A 27,285-nucleotide genomic window follows, 5' to 3' on the forward strand; every position below is an offset into this window, starting at 1 on the left:
TATGAATTGTTTTTTTTTTTTTTTTGGCACGTACAGCATTCAACCATTTCACCCTTCAATTCCCGTCGTTCCGAAATGGAAATATACACTTCGGCAGATATTCTATGAAGAAACAGATCAATTCTATTTTGGTTTTAAAAATTTTGTTCTTGCATTAGTAAAGTAACGCCATCTTTATAAAACATGTGACAATACCAACAGTGTGCACCTTGTCTTTTCTATAAGTTCTACATCACATTTGTGTATTGAAAAAAGATCTAAATGAGAAAACAAAGAAAAATATGATAAACTCATTTATTCAATTCAATTAAAAGTTTTAGACTCCTTCAAACAATTTCCATTATTTGAGTATTTCAATGCAATTTCAAATTCATAAATGAATTTTACATCAAAGCGAGTACAAGACAGCAGTATTCATTGAAAAGAAAACAAACATGATTTGCATTTCAAATTTTTGAGCAAAGGATAACTTAAATTTCTCACACAAAGGTGACTGAAAAATACGCACATCTTTCTGTTGCTCAAAATATTTTTTTTAATCACATGAATTCATTTGATTGTTCTATTAAGAATGACTTCAAAATAAATCTTGATAATAATTGAAGTTTCAGGAATTCATTGTTATGGTACAAAACATTTCTTGCCCAATTAACTAAACAACACTATCTAAATAACGATCATTTTCAAATATTTGATAATTAAGAAAGTACACATATATATAGTTGAAAGCATCCAAATTCATGTTTACAAATTTTTGAAAATGTCATAATATTCAATTCATTATTTGAAAAATATGTAAAAAAAATTCTTGTTCATTGATTTATTTCATCGCACTAGTCATTTAAAGCATTCAAAGACTAATCGGAACAATTCAGTGTTTATGGCCAACTGCTCTCCCACCATTCTTACGTAACATGAGAAAGTATTCTGTTTTTGGAGATGTCTATTTATGAGCACAATAAAGAAAAGGTCAAATTTTTTGAGTAGCAGTCTTGAAAGCAGTACTTTTAAAGATGTCAATCTTACTATGTTTAAAAGACATGTTTGAGTATTGTGATGCAAATTCAGTTTAGAAAGAACAAGTTAAAAAATAAAAACCCAATTTATTCGGGAACTACAAACTCAATTTTTTTAAATATCTCAATAAAAATTTATATTGCCATATAAAATGTGTTATTTGTTGCGCTTGTTACTCGCTTTGGTTAAACCGATGACAAACTCATATTTAAATTAAAGCGTGTACAGTTTACATCCTCTATTTTAGTTCCATAAAGGGTACCTCAGAATAGATTCACATTACTGTAACACAAACCTCTTTAATGACCATTTTATTTATATGAATACTTTTTCAATTTCACAATATATGCAAACATGTACAAAAACTTCAATCACATCAGTATGATGGAATGAAAATTTATTTGGAATGACAAGCAGAATTAGCTTTTTTTTTTTCTTTTTTGTTACCACAGTTCCCCATCTTTCTCCTTTGATGGAACTTCGATAACCCGCGGTTTATCAATGATACGTGCAGTGCGATTTCCCTTTTCCACAATACCTATAATCCATGCTTGAAATCCTTCCTGTTTTTCAATATCTTTACAATATGCAGCAGCTTGTTCCCGGGGAAGGCATATAAGCAGACCTCCTAGTTTGAAAACAAAAACCGGAATCATAAATATTGTTCAATACATTTTCTAAACATTATTTTCAAATTCATGATCTAGCCCATACATTCTCAATCCTTTGCTTGCAAGCACAGCAGTGTTCACCGAATACCACACGAGTGTTAAATGCATATGCCCCCAATTTCATGCTCAAGAAATCTTTGACAAGTCAATAAAATCATCCCATTCAAATTTAATCCATTGCTGATTTAGGTTTAAGCTTATGTCAGAGTTGGGCATTCTTCTGGTGCTGGTCATAAATGATCAAAAATGTTTGCAAGAGCTCCCCTGATCTAGTCTCTAAAAGCAAAGATTGTCTATCCATTCTGGAATCCATAATTAAATATCAGTGATTAACACATTTCATGAAAAACTGCTGTAACCACATAGTAAACTGCAAAAAACAAGTTATTAATCCAGTTATTAATGATAGCCACTCATCAACTTTACAAGGATGAAAGAATTATTATTACTGAGCATCAAAATACACTAGAATGTCTAAATGATGAAAAACTAAAAAAACTTACAGTATTTATAATATAGAAATTAAGGCACTCTATATAGCCTAAAGTCAAACCTATAAACTTATTTCTAAAATAGAGGATTCATTGAAAAAGAATTAAGTGTTCGAACTACTAGGTGATCATAAAATTTCAATTTCAAATAATATATTGATATACAAACATGACATGCCCTGTTCTTTTACCATGAAGTCTATTTCCAAAATAGTGCAGTGAAAAGATTAGGCAAGTTCAATTTACATGGAGGGTGGATAAGTAGCAGAGCATATGACATTTCACTGGTGAACCGTTGATCTTAGAGACATCCAATTACAAAAAGTATAAAAATAACGTTTAATACTCAGATATGTCATTCATGTGTTTGAAGGGGTTGTATAGTTATTAAAATTAAAAAATTAACTTTCTATACAATTCCTGTGTGCCCCAAAATCCAATTAGAAAAAAAAAGTTATTGCTCTGTCTCTGCTGATACACCCCCCAAAAAAAAAAAAAAAAAACCAAACCATGTTTCCAAGTGCAATATTAAGATATTCGAATTCGAAAAACAGGAAATTTAGGAAAAAACATTACATGAGGGTAAACCATTTTACCTGCGTTATTCTGAATGCACCTTCTCCGACTTATATAGTGATGCAATAACGTCACAAACCCTGGCAGGGTATGTTTGTATTTGTATAGGTTAGCATGCGAGATGAGGAATTAAAGTGAGGCTTGCTTCGTTTAAATGCTATAGTGACTTGTTTTTTACTGATCATGGAAGTACAAAAGACAAATTTGACAGGGAAATAGAAAAGTTGATTGCTACAATGCAGATATAGGCAATGTTACTAATATTAATTATATTCACAAACAGATTGTTTTTGCTCTAAAGAATTTTAATATGGAGGAATTTAATGATACTGAAAGAGAGAATGTAAACCCACCTTTAAAGTTGCTCACAATACATGACAATGGTAAGGGGCCGTTCAAGTATTACGTCATCATCTATGGGGGGGGGGGTTTCCGATTTGCTGACTTTTGATGACAAGGGAGGAGGGAGGTTTGGATAATGCTTACGTCATCAACCACCCTTTATGAAAATATGAGTTAGGATTCAGAGGGGGCAAAGCTCATGACGAAATTTCGCTGACAAAGGGGGGGGGGGGTGGTGGTGGAAGAGGGTTAAAAATTGCTACAAATTTACTTACGTAATACTTGAACGGCCCCTAAGGACTTGGTTCAGTTACATACGATCTGTAAGAATTGGTAACTGAGAGCTACATCTAGCTCCATTGGAAGATTTTTCAAATATTTTTTTGCTTTTGATTCAAGAAACTATGCAAGCATGACAACTTTGTATTTGGATAATATAAATAAGGCAGATTGATTGAAAAGAAAAACCCTAATCTCCAGGCAAAGTTTGAAACTGGATAATAAACAAGAATAAAAGATAACATTTTGTGCTTTGGGTGCTGATGAGGCTCTTGAACACCAAAATGGAGTAATGAAGGTAGCAGGAGGTCTTGTTAATATTACCCAAAAGAAAAGTGCATTGCATTGACTAGGTACTTTTCAAACGCTTCCAGTACTGTCAAGGCTAGCCACAGAAGCAGAAACTTCAGGAATGACAGAAAATGTTCACTTACATCATCACAATCTTACTACATCTAGGTTGAAATGTTAAATTTCTGACGTGAATACAGTCTATAATGCTGTGATGAATTCTACGGATCCGATGCCATATGATAACCACCTCATCAATACCAGCACAAAGAGTGTTTTTAGCGAAGACATTCAGAATGATGGAACAAGAATGCCAGCACTAGGGAACGAATTATACGTCAACTTCAAAACTGAGCAAATTGAGTCTGATCAAATGTATTTCTGGGCGAAGATAAAACAAGTTAAATTAAAATTTTGAGTCATTCCCTTTTTGTCTAGTTTTTTGCTTCTGTAGCTAACCTTTTTTTAACCACTTCCTGAACTGTTAAGGCTACTAAGTCTTATATTATCTAAATACCAAGTTATCATACTTATATAGTTTCTTAAATCAACACCAAAATCACATGTATTTTTGCAACTGAAAATGAAAAATGAACCCTAATCCCTGAAAAAATCCTGTGTATGCCTATGGTTAAGAAGTCAAAAACATTTATTTTATTTTCAAAGTAATTCAAGAATATTTTTTCATAAGTGCTGTAATCTTTATTCATATAATTTTTTAGATCTTTTCTATTGTCAAAAAATTTAAAAAGTGAAGAAATATTGTCAAAATGCCAAAAATAAAAAATGCCCTAACAGTGAAAAAAAATGCTAAAGATGCAACAAAATATGCAAATGTCATTAACGTTCGGGCCCTGCTCAGGAATATCTGTCTCAGCTTTCATTTAGTACACAGCTATTATGGTGATAATATGTGGTTCAAGATATGAAAACATTAAAAACTAAATTTGTTCGTCTCAGGCACAACAAAAAATGTTCTATTCACATTTTGCGTATAAGCACTCTGGAGTTTTTCTTAATTCAAGAAATAAATGTTGCATATGGTGGCCATCTTGAATTTATGACCTCATAAAAAGCAAACCACGCAATTTGAAAGTAAACACCTGATACGGTTGAATACTATTATAGTGAAACTTGTTGTAATGAAAACTTTTTAAATCCTTAAATAAGCTTACATAGGAACAATGTATTGTGAATTCCAATAAAGAAATGAAAAATCTTTCATAATGAATTAAAAAAAAGTTTTTGAAAATCAACAAGAGTACAGAACATTCATTGAAAAACTGGTTATGAAGATTTACAAGGAAGAAAATTCATCACTGCCCCCACAAGGACTCGAATCCCGGTCTCTCACTTGCCGAACGAGTGCTCTTGTTAATACAAGATTCATTGAAAGACTGGACTTTTCTATATGCAGTACAGAACATTCCAAAAATGATCCCCTAAAATCGGTTTCAAAGAATTAACTTGCTGAACTGTTGGGGAAGAAGGGTTGTTCTTCCATGGCTTGAGAAGAGAAACTTCAACCAATCAGGTGTGTGAAAAAAGAAATAAAATCTGTGGTAAGCCAGTGGATATATATATATATATATATATATATATATATGCATTAGGAATGTTTCGTGTTTCTTTCAAAATGAGTGGCCTAAAAAGCAAAAAGTTTTCGATTACAGAAAAACTTACAGATCATTTCTGAAGTTGATGCTGAAGTAAATAAAGACAATGTAGCATCAAAGTACGGCACATTTCATCTACTTATAACATTTCTAAAAAATCGGACCAAGTTGGAATTTTGGCAGTTATAGGATCTCGTGGAAAAAGACGACCAGACTAAAATTTTCAAGATGTGAATTTAGCTGTCTGAAACATACGCGGTTTCAGGACATTCATTCCCGAAACGTGCCAGTTACTAGCCCACTTATATGAAAAAAGCCTTTGGAATTTGCATGAGCTTTTGGATACAAAATCTTTCAAGCATTTGTTTCAAACATTGCACACATTTGAGCACAGGTATACTTCAGAGGAATTTGTTGTTTTCTTGGCTTCCACAATACTTGTACTAAAAAATAAAGAAAATAAAAAATTACAGTTTATTTGCCTTTAATATGTTAAATAAAATTATAGAAAAAATTCAATGTCTAATTGATTTGAGTTGCTGAGAGTTAATTTTGTAATTTAACTTTATTCTTTTCATGATCTACAATGTAAATAAGTAATTCTTTCCTTAGAATCTAATTCAGTCACAAAATTCATTTTTAACAAATTTTAAAATTCCTTTATAATGAAGTGATTTCTTGAGTAACTTGGAGTTCATTATAACAGGATTCGACAGTACTACATCGTTATGTAGCATACAATAAAAAGATTCCACATAATTTCACCTTTCCTTCAAAAAATCCTATGGAATAAATTATGCTCTTAAATAAATATACAGCAAAACCTCTTTTGTGGAGACCAGTGGGACAAAAGAAATTTATCTGTAAAAAAAGGATGATTGTTAATCAGGGGGGTTTGAAATGCATACTTTTATTATACAATGGGAAATTTAGTTGTAAATGAGGAGTGACTATATCTGAGGGGTGCCCGTTGACACTTTCACTGCGGATGATGCCAATGAAGCAGGGTCATGGCCGGTGCATTTTGTTGAGGGAATTATAGAATGCTATTGGTGGGAATTAGGCTTTGAATTTACATTGCGACCGCTATGAACGTTCAAAGTTTTTCATACTGTCAGTTAGCTATTTAGATTTTTGTCTACACTACAAGCCCTCCATTTTCCAAGACAACTTTTTAGGTAAGCTTTACATTTTTATTTGTTTTAATACATGTATCCACATCCCACAATAAGTGTTTTTTTTTAATCACAGTTTTTTTTGCAAACAAAAACACGATTCTAAAGTTTTAAAAAAATTTTAAACTTACTAAACAGTTGATTTACATAATTTTGTTTTCCTCTTTTAAATTTTATCTCTTAGAATGTAACTTTTTAAATCCAATTGATAGCAATCTTTTTTACTTGGCAATTTCACGTAGGTTTTTAAGTGCACTTTTTTAAATTTTTATTTCTTGCTACGTAAACAAACAAATTTTAAAGCTTAGAATCCTTATGTTGGTTTTCTCATTGATAATTTCAAACCTTATTTTAAATTTTTTTTAGCCTCCTTGTATTGTGACTCCAATGTTGGTTCGTCAGGAATAGAAAAGAAATAGCCGTATGACGAGGCTAGATATTTTACTGACCAGGAAATAATGGAAATGCTCTACAATTTGGATTGAGAAAACGATGAAAAAAAAAAAGAAAACAAATATTTTAAAATAAAATCAATGTTTTTAGTAAAACTGAAACCATCTTGAGCACAGGCGGACTTATGGTTTTGCCACCTGTGGGCTACACAAATTTTTCCGATCTTCTGCCACTCTAGTCTAATTTTCTTGACTACTCTTGCCTTGGATTGGCCATCACCACCCTGTGCTATAACACGCTTGGCCTACCCCCCTCTTGAAAGTACACCAGTGTCTCTAAGTCACTCTTTTGGTCAATCCCATGCTCTCACGCTCTCAAAATCATTCACATGCTTGCACACTGTTTTGGTCATTCACATGCTCTAGGTCACTTACTGACCTGGTCCCTCACTCTGTAGCTAAGTTTCTTAGTCATTCACATGCTTGCTCATGCTCCAAGTCACTTTTTTGCTCACTATTGTGCGTGCAAACTCCCTAGGTCACTCTTCTGACCACTCACTGACCCAGTCTTTTAATGTCTCAGCAGAGGTAGATTTATTTAGCGTTATACAAATTTTGGCACCCTTCTCCTATTTTAATTTTTTTGGCCACTCGTTTTTCAAATTTGCCACTCCTCCTCTGAACTTGCTGCCCTGGGCTATAGCCTGCTAAGCCTCCTGTAAATATGTCACTGGTCTTAGGCTTTGCTCATTTATCTATTTGTTTCACTCTCTTAGTATATTACTCCTTTCCTTTTATCACTCAGGAAAGAAAACGGTTTGTAACACAATGCTATATTAACCTAAATGCATGGCAAGAAGGGACCATTGATTGCCAGGTTTCTGCCTCCCCTCCTTTCATAGGGTGAGAGACTTGTTGCAGGTTTGCATAACTAGCCTAATTCTACCAGTAGAAGATGCCACCTTGACGTCATGCGATTTTTTGATTGAAATATTTAATATTTTACTAATAATACACTCTAATGTTGTTTCATACACTAAAATGATCTATTTATAAAAAATAAATCCACCAGAAAAACTCTGAAAACAAATTAGGCCCTGCAATGAACGTGTTAAGAGGGTTTTTTTTTTTTATTGTATATGGCAAATATATGGTAAAAAACAAACCCATTATACCAATTGCTTTCTCACTTTTTTGGTATTTTAGAAAGTACATCTTTAGTGCCATTTCAGTGCAAAATATGACTGACTACATATAAGTACAATATTTTTTTTTACCTAGAAAGGGTTTATTCCTTGTCAATGTCATTTTTTTGAGAGCTGCTGAAACTTTGTGTTCAGAGATTTATAAAATCTATACAAAAATTGCTACGTTTTCAAGACAAATAAATTCAATTGGTCGGCACGTTTCGGCTCTTCAATGGAGAGTCGTGGAGGGGTGATGTTTACGTCTGGCCGTCCGAAGAGTTCGCCTTTGTATTTGCTAATTTTATAAAATCATTGCAAATTGAGAGAATCTGAAATAGAATTTAGTGTAACAACTATTCAACTTTGCTAAACAAAATTTTATCAGTTTATAGATAACAGTAACAAAGGCAAACTGTGCATTTTACCCTTAAGTAGCAACTAATTAAAAAATCCACTCTAAATTGCCATGGTGATGCACTGTTTCAATTAAAAATATGCTAGCAGTATATTTACACTGGGATGAAAAAAAAAATTTCCAATACATTTTTTATAGGGGGTGGATGGAACCATAAATGGTTAATGGCATACCTTCTATAGTTGAAAAGTGATAAATGAATTCGGGTTCAAGTTTGCTTAAAGTCACACCATAAAAAATTATAAAATCCAAAATATCTGCAGCATAATGAATAGGTTTTAGTGTCACAGCTTTTGGTGTGATTCTCTTCATTTTTCAAGACTAGAGAGGTAATGGAGATTTTATCCAAGCTTTTATTAATTTCAGAAAAAATGCTTCGGAATTCCTGTCAGATATGTTCAGAATGTATGTCCAAAATAATTGCAGATTCTAATATGTTAATCCATTTCACAATAGAAAACTTGTAAATTTCTTTCCAGACACACTGCAAAATATATCTTCAACTAGTATGTAAGAATTAATTACTATTCATTATCTACACTGGTGTAAGAAATTAAGAGAATTTGCAGACTAGGTCGATTATCTCTAGAACTACTGTACCGATTTTAATGAAATTTGATATGTACATACATTGATACAATACAAAACAAATAACCATTCAGTAATTGTAATACACACGCATGATCGTGCGTAAAGGGGCCTACACACGTTCAGTTATGCCTGCACAGTTATACCTGTACAGGCATAACTGCGCAGGCATAACTGAACGGTTCGATGCATCCACACCATTCAGTTATACCTGTGCAGGCGAAGCTTCTGGAACCGGTTCTAGGCAATCTGTGGGGATATTTCCGTTCTTCGATCTCTGTCTTTGCGGTCTTTTGATCAGTTTGGATTTTTTCATAGTCTATAAAGTTCGGAATTTTCTAGTATGATTAACACAGATGATGCTTTGGGTGTAGTTGGATTGGTTACGGCTACAAAGATTGGTTTAAAAAAAAAGGCAACAATATTCGCACGTTAAATTATTACAGGAATTGAGATTTGCACCAAAAGATTGGCATAATTTTCTCAGAATGGATCAAGATACCTACTCAAAGCTTCTTTTTTTTCAATTCCTTTCGGACATTGCTTCGCAAACTGTTTATTTTTTTAACAACACTGTCTCTTTTCGCTAGAGGATCTATTTCTCTCATTTTCCACACCAATCTCTCATAACTATCATCTTTCTTAATTTTGTTATGGCAATCTTTAGTTTTCACCTGCCACAAGCATTTCTTATTCCTATACATTTCAATGAATTCTTCCAAACATTCGCGCTGCCCGTTTCGAAGATCGCTCGTCATTATAAACCTCGAGTCGTGAAAACTAAACTAAACTGAACTCTGAACTAAACTCTGGTGGAGTGTTGAAAACAAGCATCGTTTCTCCTCTGAATATACAGATAGGGGATACATGCTCCTTCAGCATCGTATGATAGCATTTTCTTTTCGCGATAGTGTCGATTTAAAAAAAAATAATTTTTTTGACTTGAAAATTTTTACGGTAACTTACGTAGTGTTTTTCCTTGAAAGAAAACTGCATTTTCACGTGACCTCTTACGATTAATTCAACTCAATTAAAAAATTGACTCATTATGAAGCATAGTATGTATATTAATAGTATTACTCAATGATATAATTATATTATCAACCGTATATCTCTCTCAATGAATTTTTCGATTGTTTTCTTACGTTTAACTAGCGTAATTTCATCTGAATTTTTTTCTTTCAATGTTTGAGCTGAAAGTTGAAATTCGTTGCAATCTGACGAGATGTGTCCAAAAAAACAAATTCAATGCGATTCATTAAGAATTACATGTAAAAGAACATAATAAATTGCAGTGATTTTTGTCCTGTTGATGCTTGCTGGTTTTCGGTCAAGAAAGGAGTAGGAATCCTGTGTTTGAAATTGCAAACAATTGCAAACATTAACTGACTCGTATAAACACCTGCTTGATTTCTAAAGGAAGTACATGTGAAAGAATACTAAAATAATCTGATGTCATGGGGCCCCTAAAATCTCCAAGAACCCTGGTTAAAAACCTCTTCTCTAAATAATCAATGAACAATTAATAGTTATAGCACATTATTTGAATATAGAGTTTGTGTGTTTCTGTGCATAATTTCGGGCAAATTTATTGAAAAGAGTGATTTCAGAAACGAAATTGCGAATTTTAACAATGGTCGAAATATTTCTAAAATTTTATTTCAATTTTATTATTCGATATGAAATTGCAAGAAAATACCGTGAAAATTACGCCATTAGAAAAATTTCTTCTAATTAAATGGAATCCCTCTCCAAAACAAGTTATTCAGTTGTTCTATTACATTATCAGTGAAAAAAGAAGAGGGAAGAAAGAGAGAGAAGGGCGAATATAAGAAAGCGGGGAAAAAAACTGCGCAGTTATACCTGATGGCCCATACAAACGCTCAGTTATACCTGCGCAGGCATAACTGCACAGTTATACCGAATCGAAAAACCATTCCCTTCAGGTCGCCTGTGCAGGTCAACTGACGGCCCCTACACACGCTCAGTTATGCCTGCACAGTTGGCCTGTACAGGCATAACTGCGCAGGTATAACTGAGCGTGTGTAGGGCCCTTAACACTCGTTGGAGTCAGAAGGTATGAAACAGCGGTTGCAGAATAAAAAAAATAGATGGGTTAATAGGGGATTATGGTCCCCTCTTACAGATATACAGGTCTCGCAGCGTGATTTCATACTTAGGCAGTTTATCATTTCCTGTGGCAACTGGTCCCACTCGTTCAGCAACGCTGTTTTTATTCCCTGGATGGTTCCCGGAGGGGGGGGGGTTGCGAGTTGCAATTGACCTCCCCAGAGCGTCCCAGACATGCTCTCTAGGGTTAAGGTCTGGAGATCTGGCTGGCCAATCCATCCGGCGAATATCCTCACTCTCTAGAAAATCGTAGAGCAGAAGAGCTCTATGTGGCCTCGCGCTATCGTCCATTAAAAGGAACTCAGGGCCAACTGCACCCCTGAAAAGGCGAACATAGGGCTCCAAGACCTCATCCCTATACCTCACACCAGTCACAGTGCCTCTTTCAAAGACATGGAGAGGTGTGCGGCCATCCAACATGATGCCTGCCCAGACCATTAAACCTCCTCCGCCATAATGGTTGATTTCGCGGATATTGGAGGGTAGGTAGCGGGTCCCTGGTTCTCTCCATATGAACGTACAGCGAGAATCGGTGCTTAGGCTGAACTGGGATTCATCAGTGAAGAGAACGGTCGCCCATTGATCCATACTCCAATCTCTACGCTCTCTGCACCATGATAAACGGATTCTCTTGTCCGTAGAAGTGAGCAGGACGCAAACAGCAGGTCTTCTTGCAAACAACCCTCTCTCATGAAGTCTTTTGGAAACAGTCACCCTTGATACACGGGTTCCTGTGGCTGCATACAAGTCACGAGAGAGCTGAGAAGCTGTAGCACTCCTGTTACGCCTCGCTATAATCGACAAATGGCGATCTTCTCTGGCCGTCGTGGCTCTTGCACGACCTTGCCCAGGCTTTCTCTCGATGGATCCGGTATCCTGGAACTGTTTCCATAAGTTACACACGACGCTGGGCGTTAAATTGAACTCTCTACAAATCTGGACTTGAGATTGGCCTGCTTCTAGCCTCCCCACAATTCGCCACCTCATTCCATCATCTAAACGTTGGTGGTTACTCATTTTTAGTTACAATGTGAAATTAACCGATTGCTGCAAAATAACACCAAGAAATTCGCGAACGAAATGCGTCTTAACTTACCCGCGCTTATAAAGCCTGTTTCTCTACTGGCCCTGCCTACACACACGTGTACGCTTACGTATTTTACATACAAGATTTGCATTTTTGTCTAGAAGCAATGGCTTTACATTCAGTTCAGTTCTTTTCATGAAATTCGATAAAATATGCAAATTCTCTTAATTTATTTCACCAGTGTACTAGTGAATAATTACACAGAGTGCCCAATTGAGAAAAGTTCTGTGCCTTCTAAAAATTGAGATGTTCAACTCCAATTTTTTGAATGGTTAATTTAAAAAAATTGGAGTTGCTTGCAAAAAAATTAAACAAATTATAGCTTTTTCACTAATGCAAAGCATCTTTTTTAAACTTATTCCTAAACATGTTTGTAGCATTTTATAAATATTTACTAGGTATTCATTCATAAGTAAAATCTTTAAGATGAAGTTATTTATGATTGTAGCCTTACCAGATAATATTCTTCTGAAGATCACTACAAAGAATTTTACATCCCTAGTCATTGTATTCATCCGAGACAAATATTAGTTTAGGCTGAAAGTGAAACGGCTCCTCTTACCTATCTTGGATAACTTTCCTACTAAACAACCATAAAGAATTAGATTCATAGATATACATACATAGCATTAGCTATATCAATATATTTGTTACTCAATATTTGAAAATGCTGATTTTGTTCTGCATTTCCTAACTTGCATATTCTGAAAAAAAATGACAATTATAACTTCTTAATAGGTGTTTTGATTTTTTCTTAAATATATAAACAGTATCAAATTTCTACGATGTACAGTTCACATACCTGATGTTTCTACAGAATGTCCTTGCAGTAATTGAAACATATTTCCACATGCTTTTGCGACAGCCGCCATCTTTGCAATAACTGGCAAATTATGGATAACAAATGATACTTCATTCTTCTGTACTTTTGCCAAGTTCTGAGCATGCCCAAGAAGTCCAAATCCAGTAATGTCTGTAGCGCCATGGGCATTATATTTGTGCATCAGACGTGATGCTGGAACAAAAAAATAAAAATAAAAAATGGAAGAACATAAATCTTAAATGCAGATTTTCTCTACAGTTTTATGCAATTTCAATGACTTAACAATCAGTAATGCAGATATTGTGAATGAATTTCAAGTAAAAAACTGTTTTTTAAGGGGGAGAATACTGCAATCTCTTTTTTTTTTTAAAGATAAAAGTTTTATTGTTCAAATTTTATTTAACATTTCAAAAGAAAACATCTATATGTGTGTGCCAAAGCTGCCTAAAACCAAGTGTAATTCAATTTCATTTTATTGGTGAAAGGACCATCTAGGTCAAGCTGCGCCAAAACAAATGTCCATATAAAAAGAATAGAAGACTTGTTCTTATCATATCAAAAAGTAAAATATGCATGAAACGTAAAACAATGACATAGATTGTAAAACTATAATTTGTCATATAAACTAATGGCATTGATAAATTTAAAAATGTGAGATGCATTGCAATGGTCAGATAAAATGTCACAAAGGAAAAGATACTGACCAAAAACGGTCGTAAAATGACGACGATGTGAACAAGTAAAAGCATGAGCAATGGTCAATGGACTTTGACAACGTGGGCACTCTGGTTGACTCTATTGTAATAATAAGTATGATTGCGTGAGCCGACTGTGTCCTATACGTAATCGAGCAAGCAGAACTTCATCCTTTTGGTTAGTCCTGCAGCTCAAATGCCAATGGCGAAGTGCAGGCTTAATGGCATAAAACCAAGTGTAAAATATAGAAATTCAGCTATAAAATTTATCTCTCAAATACAAAATCAGAAAAGGCAAATTGCCCAACAAAGTGGCTGGAAAAAAATATATAAAAATAAATAGTATTAGAAGAGTCCATAAAATTAGTTGCATAGCCTAAATACCGCTACTCAAGAATAAGCCAGAAAAAGTAACTAAGCAGGGTTGGTAAAAAAAACGGTTTTTCCCATTTAAACCGGTTTTTGGTTTAAATAGCAGTAACATTTAAAACAATAAAATTTCTGAAAAATCGTTCAAACTTCTAATAATTAAAATAAAATGTTAATTAATTAATATGGGAATAGTGTTAATTACATCTATAAATATTTCTTACATTTCAACAAAAACCAACCTTTGCAATTTAATTATTTTTTGCTTAACTCAAGGAATTACTTAGTGTTTGAAAATTCTTAATGTTATTATTAACCATATGATATAAAGGTATTACTTTCAGTATGCTTAATTAAGAAGCTATTTTGCAAAAAAGTGTGATAAAATTAGGTAAATATATTTAACGAAGCACAAATAATGGAGATTATTTAGCGATGATTTACGATATACAGGGTGATTATAACAAAAGTTCTGATTTCAAAACACTAAAAAAGGAACCACACTGTCAGAATGACTTCAAAATTTACATGAATATTTCTAAAGCAATAGAATTCTGTATGGCAAAAGGGAAAAAAATACTTGGAAATGTAAAATTAATGACTGTCCATCATGTGGGAAATCTGCTTGCAGAATGGAAATGACAGCCAGTCAGTACAAAACGATAACTCAATTAGCATTGCACAATTTCATAATTCTGGGAACATAAAAAAAAGATGTTAATTAAACAAATAACTACAACTTATTCAAAAAAATGTTAAATATGTTGTTCACAGTGTTCTGGCTATGAGATGAAATCACAAAAATGCTTGTTCAACAACAAATCAGGCTACGTCATGGTAATGACGTGAATGTGCTTTCAATTCACTGAAAATTGCACTCCAACCACTGTTCATAACATTGAGGTACCTCCAGACAGCCAGAAATTTCAAGGGTTATGGTCAGGTGAACTGGCAGCCAGCCAGGTGACGCGTCATCCTGTTATTGTCAAAATGGTTCTTCCGCAGCTGCTTTGCTGGTATTGCAATACGCGTCTTGATAAAAGTTGTGCTATCCATCAGAATATAGCCACACTGATGCTGTTGAAATGTCGATAGGTGGCACAACATAGATTATAGGCCTACTGCTGGCCAAGTACAGCATCATCTACTTGCACATTTTGCACTTTTTCTTTTCTTTTGTCAAAGAAATTTCCATTGCTTCAGGAGTATCCATGCAAATTTTCAAGTCATTCTAATCAGTAGTTCTTATTGCATAGCTTTGGAATTAAAACTTTTATCATAATCACCCTGTATATAGCTGATTATTTTTCATAAATCTTTGACTACTACACTATAGTTAAGGATAGAGCATCAGAATGTAGTCAAAGGTTAGAAAATGTGGTAAGAATGAGAAATTTTGTCTTCTGTATATAACTTTAACTAAGACAATTTATATGAAAAAATAGTGTATATACACACACACAATTAAAATTAGAACAAAGACAAAAAAAAATGAAAAAATACAATACGGAACAATGAGGAGGCAATATGAACAATGAAGAAAATTTATAGATTGCAGATGAAAAAAAAATTGAAATTTTTACCTTTTTAGAGCTCTTATTACTTAATTTATTATGTTAAAATATACTGGTACACTGACTTATACTAGTAATTTTTAATTTAGACTAATCAGAGCAACTGATAGAATAGTCAGCTTTTCTTCACAACAGAAATACTGCACATCAATTTTACATATAGATGAAATTTAATATTTTAGTGTTTTAACTCTTTATCAGTAGTTCATGAAACTACAAGGTAATCTTGGTAAAATTGATCAAGTTAATTTTTCACATACTAACTACAAGGTGATCCCGAACACAGGGTCCACTTTGAAGGACTTGTGGAGGGCCCACAAGTCCTTCAAGGGCCCCAGGTAAAGAAAAGCACCCATTATACAAATACAATGCCTCAACAGACAAAATGCCCAACGAGGTGGCTGAGAAAAAGATGCCCATACAAATATGGATGTCATATTTCAAAAATACAGCAACCCAATTAAAAACACAATCACATTGAGATTAGAAAATTTCAACTTTGGAAAAAAATGTCTGGTTTTTCAACAAAGATAATTTGTTTAAATTTGGAGCCCTAAATTAGTGGGGCCCCATGCAGAAATAAGGTGTAGCTCGAGCAGTCCTTAATGTTTCACAAAACTTTGGTCGCAAACTTTCGTTACTTGAACTGTTGCGTTTTGGTAAATAAGGCTTTTATAGTGACTTTCAAGCATATGACAATGCTGTTAACAAGCTTTTTTTTTTTTAAAGAAGCCATAGAAATTATCTGTTCCCCTCTCTCAAACCTTTCCATGGTGACGAGTTAACCAAAATTAGCGACAAGTAAACAAGGGTTTAATAACATTGTCTGCCGCTGTAGTGGTCAAGTGGTCATAGTGATGGACTCGCATTGAGAGGACCCGGGTTCAAGCCCCACCATCACCAGTGGTGGTCGACTGAAATTGGTTTTCTGTGGTTCCCAACTTCGAGGCGAAAATGCGAGCTGATCTCCCCTTTAAAAAGTCTCGCCACAGAGAGCAACAGTCCCACAAACAGTACAAATATTCAGACATTACACTTCACTTCTGAAATATAGATGGCAGCACTGAAAAATCATACACAACACTAGATACGTAATCAGACTGCTTGGTACACACACTTACACTTCCGTCAGACCAGACACGACCCAGGCTCTGTCCCTCCTGGGAGGTAAGCACACCTACACTTCCGGCACAACTTACTAGGTAGTGAATTGCCCATGGTGATAGATCTGAGTTGTGTTCGGTTTGAAAAAAAAACAAAACAAAACAAAAAACATTGTCTATCAAAGCTGGACAGGCCTGAAGAAAAACGACAACCTAACGGAGTGACGACTTATTAGGGTGATGACTTAACAAGGTTTTACAGTATATTCAGGCCACTTTTATCAGACTTGAAAAACCACTTATTTCATCATATATACCATTTAAAGATATACCATCAAAGTGTACCCCAAGAATATAAAATGTGGTGAGAATAAAATATTTTGGCTAGTAATGAACCAATATATTTTTTAATGGAAAAATATTTAGGACACTTTTCTTTGATTTTTTGAAAAACACCAAGTTGTTTTTTTTAAAAACTACTTGCTTTAAACCAAACAACCCTGTAACTAAGCTATTAAAATATCTGCCCAGAGAAATTTTGTCGTCATCTTTTAAATATGGATAGCTTCTCGATTACTTCCACCCATCTAATCATACCTCCTATTGAAGGTGCCTCAATGGGAAATTCATGACATCAGAAGATAAGCTAATTACGTGCATTTACAAACCCGTTGGAGAAAAACTCCCTGCGACACAACCTAGAATTATCCGTAACTAATCAAAACTGGTGTCCCCCAGTCAAAGCATTTGAAATCTTTCAAATGCTTTGACTGGGGGACACCAGTTTTCATTAGTGTTACCAAAATATTGTTACTGTGTCAAGACACAGTAACAATATTTCATGATCCATTATATCAATTGTGTCTCCACAATGCCTATGTTGTTCCAAAGAAAACACATTCAACGAATATCAACAGTAGACAATGCAAAATATTCACTTTGTTGTGTGTTCAAATGAGTTTATCTCAAAACATCTAAAATTGATTTACCCAATCATAATATTAACTAGACAAAATAACATTTAAAATGAATACAACAAATATAAAATACTATGAAAATCAGTTATAGCAACTTTCATCCATTTTTTAATCCTTAGATTCCCCAAGAACTGAAACTTGCGCGTTATCTGTATTTGAGTGAGATGTTTCAAATTTTTGTAATTTTTTTCAGTTTCCAAACTGAAAATTTATATTTAAATAACTTCTGTGTGAACAACAACCTTCACAATTGTGAAGTTACAATCGTCTATTTTATATTTTTTTCTGTGATAAATTTTATCCCATTGCTTTATGTCTTCATGCAAATAGAAAACCTAATAACATTGTAATGTACTTTGGTTCAAATTGGCGGCTAAACAAATAGAAATATTCAAAGGAAAAGAGAAAAAGATATATATATGTGTATATATATATGTATATATATCACTCATTGTATTACTTTTATAATTATTATTTTTATTTTTATTTTTTATTTAATTAAATTTTTTTTTTTTTTTTTTTAATCTCTTATTTTGCTTGTGTAAACGGATAAGACATAATTCTTATAGGCTTCCTGGAAGGACAATTGTCCCTTGGGGCCACACAGATGTCTTTATTGTTTGTGTGCGCGCTTAGCGCTCAATTTCATATGTATATTTGTGTATTGTTCAATTAATAAAAAAAAAAAAAAAAAACAAGGTTATGCAAATACGTTTACATCTGACTACATCTGTCAGAGACCAAACATTTTTGCCTTCCAAACGAAGTCCATAAAAAACAAGTGCATCTACTGAGACTCAATAGATTTATCTCAGAAAGTACTTTGAGAAAGGAGATTGAAATAGTTGGAATCACTGATAAAGGTCTTATTTATTTTTTTTGTATACTGTCTAGTAGGACTGGGTGATATTGAAAATTTTACATCGTGATACGTTGTCAACTTTACACAATCAGTAGGCATACGTAAATTTCACAAAAAAATTTTTAAATCAGAAATTTTGCATTTATTCGCAAAAAAAAATTCAGATCAGAAATTTCTCATTTATTCACAATAACGAATTCCAAATGAAAAATTTCACTTTCGTTCTCACACACACACACACGAAAAACAACTCGAATAAATGAAACGGTTTAAATAAAAAATTTCGCATTTTCAAAAAAAGTATATCTCTCTATTTTCTATTAATTTAACCTTATTTTTCAAATGCTTTTCATAGCATCATTTTCCGAAATTCAAAAAATTTGCATATACAATCGGGTACAACATAACCGGTGGAAAAAAATATGGTTGTGAAATCCTTAAAATTTGGCCCGTTCACATCTATACATTTTTATCTTTGTTATACCCTGCTTAAAACACGCTGTGGATATAACAAACAAAAAAAATGGGCTTAACCAAAAAAAATAATCCAGATATAATACTGCAAAAAAACCCCAGGAAAATAGAGTCAAAAACACAGCCTTTTATGGACAACATTCCTTGTATACGGGTGATATCTTAGACCTAAATTTTTTCAATAAACGCGAAAATACGTGGATGGAATAGTTACACTTCCTAATCAACAGATAGCACTGTCTTCCTGGTGGTCTTTTTATTGGTGGTCTCAATTCAAGTTGAGACTGGTAGCTAATTCAAGTGTATTATTAATTAGTGAATTCATGAACATCAGTGGGATTATTTTTTCTTAATTTTCTAAATGTACAATACAGTCAACTTCAAATGGAAAAACTATTAGCATAAACTCAAAAATCTCTCTCTCTCATTAACATTTCAAAAAATATCTTCATGTTGTTGTATATATTTTATCTCGTTTTCTAAATAAATTACCAGATACCAATCAAAAACTATATTCATGCTATATTATATTTCAATTATGTGAGGCATTGGCATGAGCTTATTTTTTTCACAACAATCTCAATAACACATATGTCACTGCTACGTAACCTAATTTCAACACGTCCTTATAACATACCCGTCAGTTATTACATACACTTTTCGAATCACCTAGAGCTATGTTATAACCGAACTCGACTGTATTTACATCTAACACAACGCCAAAGGGGGAAAAAAAGTGATGCTTGTGGTTTCCCTTTCAAGCAAGCTCACAAGTACTCAGCAAAATTACGACTTTCCACTTCAAAAAGTGTAAATTACCTAGATTTCGCGAAAAAGTAGTAAAAAAAAAATTTCAGCATTTATTCGTCACTTGGCAAATTTCACATTTATCACGGTTATTTCGTAAATATGAAATTTACGTATCCCTAACCATCAGAGATGCCGCTGTACTCTAATTTACCTGGGTCCCAGGAGAGAGGGTATTCAAAAAATCTGGGTCCTTTTTGAGTGAAAAAGTGGGTCCCTCTCGAAAAAAATTATCTTGAAAAAAAATTCTGTTCCCCTTTCCCCCCATAATTCACTGGTATCTCTATGAAATTTTTTTCCAGCATGCTCCACGTCTTTCATCACCTGATTATATCTCTTCCCTGCGACAGAGCGGTGGGTGATGTTCTGGGTAGGAGGGGAGGCGTCTCTGTGAATCAAATAATTCATTTCTAAAAACATATTCTATCCAAAGGTTCATTTACTTTGATTGTCTACTAGTAGGAAAAGCCTCTGAGAATTGAACACGTGGAATTTAGCACATGTAATAAATCAAAAACAAATATACAGTCGATCCTGCTTATAACGTACCCATTTAGAACATTTTTCCACTTGGTACAACTTATTTTCATTGTCCCAACTCTAAATAATTCTCATTCAGATTTCCTGTTTACAGTGCTTTCCTGCTTACAATGTTTTTTTTATGATAATTTCTTAAAAAACGTTATAAGCAGGATCCACTGTAATTAAAAGTTAGAGGCACACATTTATATATTTACTAATTCCCTTCTGATTGATTTTCCATTTCTTTAAAAAAAATCTTAGCTCTTTCAATAATATATTCCAATTTAAATTTAAAGCAAATAAGATTCTCTCTCTCTCAGACACTTATCTTCCGATTCCCTATTCATATAAATCCTTTAGAAGAGATTTCCTGGTAGAATGACCTTATTTTCCCTCTCTGATGGTCCACTACTCTGATCTTCATTTAATTGCCACATATTTTCACACCTGAATATGGGAGCTATGTCAGATTTGTGTTGGTGAAACTCAAGTGTGAGTGTGTGCTCAGCATTCAGCGTGTTTTGTGTTCAGTAGATGGTGCCATCTATCTATGGCTACAACTAGATACTTTCTCAAATGGCACACATTTTGGCACCCCGTGTAATGTAGCAGTTATAAAGGATGGATTTGGCATCTTCTCTAACCCAGAGCTCGGGGTGGGAGCACTAAGCCCGCCTGCTCTTCCCCCACCATAGTTGCAGCCCTGCAGTTATCCTCCAATTGGCAATGCATGGATTTGAAATTTAATGTATACAAATTTGTGTTGTAGGCCCCAGTGCAGAATGTTTAGCACTGTTCTGCGACGAGCCCTCAGCTGACTGGAAATGTTCTGCAGTAAAAATCCCCATACATGTAATAGTGCTTTTTTGCACTTTTTCTTGAAATTCTTCCAAATTGTTCTGCAGTAGCACTAATTATTCTGCGATGTATGTCACAGATTTTGGCACATTCTGCTTTGGGGGTTGTAGGTCTGTTTGATTTTCGTGATTGGCCAGAGCTTTTTTCAAAGGAATAGCCAACTCAAAATTGGAAAATCATATTTTTAGGCGATTACCGCTGCGTAATTGCGGGTTCCAAACCTGGATTTTCACCAGAGGCAAACTCGAGGTGGGGTAGTATATCAAGAGCTCCTCCCTCCCCCGCCCCAAGAAAATGAAAAATTAAAAATATTTTTGCAGAAAATTAAATTATTGGGAAAAAATACACTCTTGTACCGTCTGTTAATTTAAAATTCATTTGGAGTGTTGATCCACAATTTTTGTGGAAGAAATCCTTGTGCTTCCCCCAAAAGCTGAATCTGCATACAAACCCATGATTTTTGCGATGTGAAACGGTGACTAACACATAGATGACAAAACTAGATATTCAAGGTGGAGATTTTACAGATTCGTTTTTTTTCCTGAATGATCTCTCGTAAATCTTTCAAATTTTTACAATTTGAACCGGCGTTCCAAATCCTTTATGATTTTTAAAAAAATGTGCAGTCGCAATCTTGTGACAAGGCGAATTTTTATGCTGTATAGACACTGTTATTGAATGCCTGCAGATAGCAGCAGAGAAATACCATAATTTCTGATATGTAACCGGAAGGGAGAAAATCCGCAGGGGGAATAGAAGCTCCAAAGTTTGAAAATTATGTACACGGTCCCTCATCAAAGCTGGTTAAAGAGTTACTCTTTAATCAGTTTTGCCCCTAAGAGAAGCAACTAAATATCTTGAACCACCCGCATGTATATCGGTACAACCAAAGCCTCCTAGAGAGACAAGCCATAATGTATCACTCCGCCGAGGCTGTGACGTCAAAATCCGGGTCCTAAGGGAGACTGTTTTGATTTTTCTCAGCTCACGCCACGTGCATCAATATATTTAATTCCATTTTCTCGTGGTTTTTAATCTATAATTTACAATTTAATTGTTGTTTTTTCATTCTTCAAGTTATTTTATATCTCATCTGGTAGAATTTTGTCTTAATAATAGACGTGAAGTTGAGAGAAATTCGCTATTCATCTGATGAAGGACTTGTGAACATTAGGGTAAGTTGCTATTCAATCAATGTGTCTGAAATTTTTATTTTTGCAGACTTAATTGCTGTATTATCGCAATTTATTTCAAGAGTAGATATTTTCCGATTTATAACGTGTCTAAATTTAATTTCCTTGTGTGTTTGACAGGAGTTTTTTAATTTTCATAATTTGAGGAAAATTTTTTATTACCTTAAAAACTATAATTGAAGCACATTTTTTAAATCAAAAGAAAATTTTTTTATTTCAAATATTTAAAAAACCAGAAGCTGAAATTCCTTGCAATTAAATAAATGGATAATTTTGAATAAATAAAAATATCTTGAGAAGCTAATTTGTAATTTAAAAACAGTATGACATTTAAATGCGTATCCTCTCTTTCTGCAAGCATGCCTGTAATTCAATAAAATTTGTTGCCTCTCGAACCATCCTTGGTTTGTTGAGGTACCACAATAAAAAATTTAATAAAAAATAAAATAAATTTGTTGCCTTTATGCTGTATATATTGTAAATACCACACATCTGTTGTGTTCCTGGCTGCAGGTCAAACTACAAGGGGGAAATAATATACACGAACATATTTACCTTCCCGAAAAACCCTGAAAGAAAATCCAAGTGGGAGAAGCTGATACATCGTGATGATTTCAAGAGTACAAATGAATCTGTTGTGTGCATCAAACACTTTGAAGAAAAATTCATTGAAAGAAACCATCAAGCAACACGACCAGATAGAACTCTCCTCGTTGTACCACGAAAAAATCCAGTATTATCACCCGAGGCACATCGCTGACAAGGAGACTATGCAGTACCTGAAAGAACTTGACCGTGGTGGTTTGTTGCGGCCGAATGACTTCACAGTTAATGTATGTGTTGCTGTCTTCAGAATTTTTCAAACTTGCATAACATCAACGTATGAAGAACAGTTTCTAAAAGCAAACAATCAAAGATATTTACTTTGTGAACTTTCCAAAGAAAAATTACTGGATGAAGGGACACAATTTGAAGGCATTTGTCGCTGCGGTAAGTCTCTTTGCTCTTTATTAGGAGACTGCATCAAAATATTATCTAATATATTTTTAAATAATTACACGAAAACCAGAAATGATAAATTGAATACCAAATCCTCAACCAAAAGAAAACTTGCCACTGTAAAACTACCGTCCACTAACTTATAACAACATTCATTATTTGCTATTTTGATATTCCGCAGATAGTATGTTTTTTTTTTATCAGTTGATAATATTGTACCTAGGTATTGTCCCCTGTCCATGCATCATGTACAACAGTCTGGTGCATTTTTGTTTTACTGTCTGTCATAGAAATTGTTTTTCGCCTTCGCACAGTATACTTTTGCTGCATTCGTGTTTCAGTATAAATTGTGCTTATCATTTTATCCCGCATCATGTTTTATACACCGGCCTATTATTTTTCCCCTGCATCATGTTTTTTACACTGTCCCGTTTTGCTGCATTAGTGTTTTCAGTATCTGTTTGGCCTATTATTTTCCCTCGCATCATATTATACACCGTCCCGCTTTGCTGCATTCATGCTTTAGATATACGTTGTGCCTATTATTTTCCCCCTGCATCATGTTTTATACACTGCCCGTTTTGCTGCATTTGTGTTTTCAGTAGCTGTTTGGCCTATTATTTTCCCTCGCATCATATTATACACCATCCTGCTTTGCTGCATTAGTGTTTTCAGTATGTTTGGCCTATTATTTCCCCTCGCATCACGTTATACATCATCCCACTTTGCTGCATTAGTGTTTTCAGTATATGTTTGTGGCCTATTATTTCCCTCGTATCATGTTATACACCGTCCCGCTTTGCTGCATTCGTGCTTTAGTATATGTTGTGCCTATTATTTTTCCCCTGTGTCATGTTTCATACACTGTCCCGTTTTGCTGCATTTGTGTTTTCAGTAGCTGTTTGGCCTATTATTTCCCCTGCATCATGTTTTTTTTACACCATTCGGCTTTGCGGCATTCGTGCTTTAGTATATGTTGTGCCTATTATTTTCCCCCACATAATGTTTTATACACCGGCCCGATTTGCTGCATTTGTTTCAGTATTGGCTTAATAAAAATTGTTTCAATGGTGTCATATTTCCTTTTGCATATATTATTGTCATTTACAGTTTTATTGAAAAGTTGAGTACATAATAGTCTTATAAAAAATAAAATTAAAAAAAATCACTTGGAAAGTTTATATTTTTTTCCTACAGCTGTGTGAATTTCCCTTTGAATAAGCTGAAGAATTTGAATGTGATTGGGTTTAATAAAAATTGTTTGAATTGTGTTGTTTTTCTTTTTCATATAACTTACAATTTTATTAAAAACTCAAGTATATTTTCTTCCTATAAATAAGTTCAAAATAACCTCTTGGAAAGTTTACATTAATCTTTTTCCCCTGATTTTGTGAGAAATATTCAACAAAACTTCTAAGTGCAAAAGATTAGAAATAGGTGTTTTATTTCTGGATTAAATATTATATATTAATTATATATTATTCATTAATATTGCATATTCATTACACGAGCTGTTAAGAACTTATTTCACGTCTGATTTTATTTAAAAATTCTTATAAACTACTAGTTGTAGATGCGTGAGTCGCAGCGAGTATACGCGGTAGGACCCGGACTGTGATGTCACGAAAACATGTTTCAGGCTTGTAGTATCTAGGAGGCTTTGGTACAACACAGAACAGTATACAAAGTAGTAATACCACTTTTTCAAGGTCGTGCGATCATGATAGACTGTGAAAAGAATAAAAAAAGTAGGGGAGTTTCCCTCTCTATTTCTATAAACCTTGAGTTTTTCAATCTACCCTTTTCTTCTCAAAACTAGGAAAGAACGCGTTCTGCAGGATGCGTGAACAAATTTTTTTTGCGTCCTTTTCCGAAATTCCGGGTATTTGACGCGTTATAGTGCGTCAATATGCAATGCCATCTCTGCATCATGATATAATGATATATTGATATATACAGAGCTCAGACTCCGCAAAATTAGAAAAAGTAGGACAAAGGAGGAGGGTACCTCCCTACAACAACATAATCATACCCTTAATGGAAAAAAAACTCGAAAATGTGCAAATTAAAAGATTCAAAGCAATTAATTCAAGGTGAACCCGATGGTTTTACTGTGTTATCCATCTTTTTTAAAGGGATTTGTTTACATTTTACTGTTAGATGCCAGCATCATCATTTTCAACAAATGAAGCACTTGCATTTCTAGCTTTTCGCAAAGCTTTGTAAACATTGTTTATGCTTTATGTTCTAAAAATACAGAAGACAATTGACTACTATTAGGTAGCATCAAAGTCACAAAACCTAGAATAAAATAGCCTATGTATCTAACTGCTTTGTTATGCAAACTCTTGTTTCACCTATACACAAAATGTGTACCATAATTTGAATGATGAATGTTAGTTGTTGTATAATGAATAGTCTAAGACCATGAAATAGTAAATACAAAATAATTTTTTCTATCCAGATAGAAGTTTTTAATAATTACTCAAAACACATACAATGAGTTTTTGAACCCTCAAACTAAGCAAAAGAAAAATTAATAAACCACATAGCCTCACATACACCCATCCCCTAAATAACCTGAAAAAACAATACAACTTTTGCTTTGGCAGAATTAATTGCAATCTACTACATTTGTATTATTCGGCAATATTTCTATTTTCATTTAAAAAAAGTTCCATCAATTTTTTACAAGATGTGGTAAAAAAAAGGTAGGAAAAGTAAGGTAAAACCTAGAAAAGTAAGGCAAAAGTAGGACATTTTACAAAAAAAGTAGGACAAGTGAGAGTTCAGCAATATGCCATCCTGACCATAAGCAGATAAAAGCTCCTTGTATTGGAGGGGGGGGGGGAACCACTGAATATGTGTATACTATACTCACTGTTTTGTAATCAGTGTCATTATTACATTGTATATAATAAAACTATCTGCAGAATATTTGCAGCACAAATATCACAGCACCCTTTAGTGCCATAGCACACTGTTTAGAAATCAAAGCCCTGCCATCATCTTAAATATAATTTTAATTTGAAACATATCTCACGACCCTATCACTGCCGTAGGTGGGAGAAAAGAGGTAGTCTGAGGTTACAGTGGTTTTCTTTTTAATAAAAAAAAAACCCTTTGGAAGAAAATAAACACATGAACCTCCTTCTGAGAAAATCCTGCATGAATTACTGACTCTACCTTCCAGTCATGGATGGATTAAAAGAGCGTACCCCCGGTTTGTTGCATCCTCCAACCAACTGCCCCCATCTACAAAATTACATGAATCTGTCACCGCTTTCGGTGCCACTGTTTGGGAATCTACTACAGCATAACTGTTTTAATAAACTCAATGAAGGCGTGGATCTATTTGGGGGAGGGGGTGATGAAGGGGATCACCTACCACCATGAGATAATTGATGAAATTTTCGGAACTTCTATATAATATTGCATTCAATCAATCTTAAAAATTACCTACATCAAAGTTTTTGATTAAATAACAAATTGAAAACACTGACTGAAAAATGGGAACGACTTATAAAAAAAAAAGTCCGGACGAAGAAAAAACAAAAATCAGTACATCAGGAAAATACAGGACAGAATGCAGGACATATATGGCCAACTTATTCAGAGCAACTAATTTTTAGCAATATGTAAAATCTCTCTCACCACCCTCTCCCAACAAGGAGCACTAGATCCACCATGTTCACTTGTGTATGTGTCGAAACATGCAGATTTATTTAACACTAAATTTCTCTCTCAAATGTTTTTTTTTATTTCCAGTGTC

The 27,285-nt window shown here is 34.0% G+C and overlaps 1 protein-coding gene across 2 annotated transcripts in view; it reads right to left on the minus strand.

Annotated features, from left to right (window-relative positions):
• Nucleotides 1-280: 280 nt before the first annotated feature.
• Nucleotides 281-27,285, minus strand: part of LOC149085323 (inactive selenide, water dikinase-like protein) — a 58,050-nt gene continuing 31,045 nt past the window's right edge. Inside the window, exons 6-7 of one of the 2 annotated variants that reach the window (XM_089233274.1) lie at nt 13,060-13,272; nt 281-1,645 (exon numbers count right to left, since the gene is read on the minus strand). In XM_089233274.1, coding sequence (XP_089089400.1) covers nt 1,461-1,645; nt 13,060-13,272 — 398 coding nt within the window. In that variant the 3' untranslated portion in view covers nt 281-1,460. Of the gene's footprint in view, nt 1,646-12,716; nt 12,841-13,059; nt 13,273-27,285 lie in introns of those variants that run through there. The other variant, XM_089233276.1, reaches the window with a different exon arrangement.

The sequence above is a fragment of the Pholcus phalangioides genome, unplaced genomic scaffold (assembly GCF_987345545.1).
Source record: "Pholcus phalangioides strain wild (caught in Gottingen) unplaced genomic scaffold, Ppha-v1.0 ptg000007l_1, whole genome shotgun sequence".
Classification (NCBI taxonomy): domain Eukaryota; kingdom Metazoa; phylum Arthropoda; class Arachnida; order Araneae; family Pholcidae; genus Pholcus; species Pholcus phalangioides.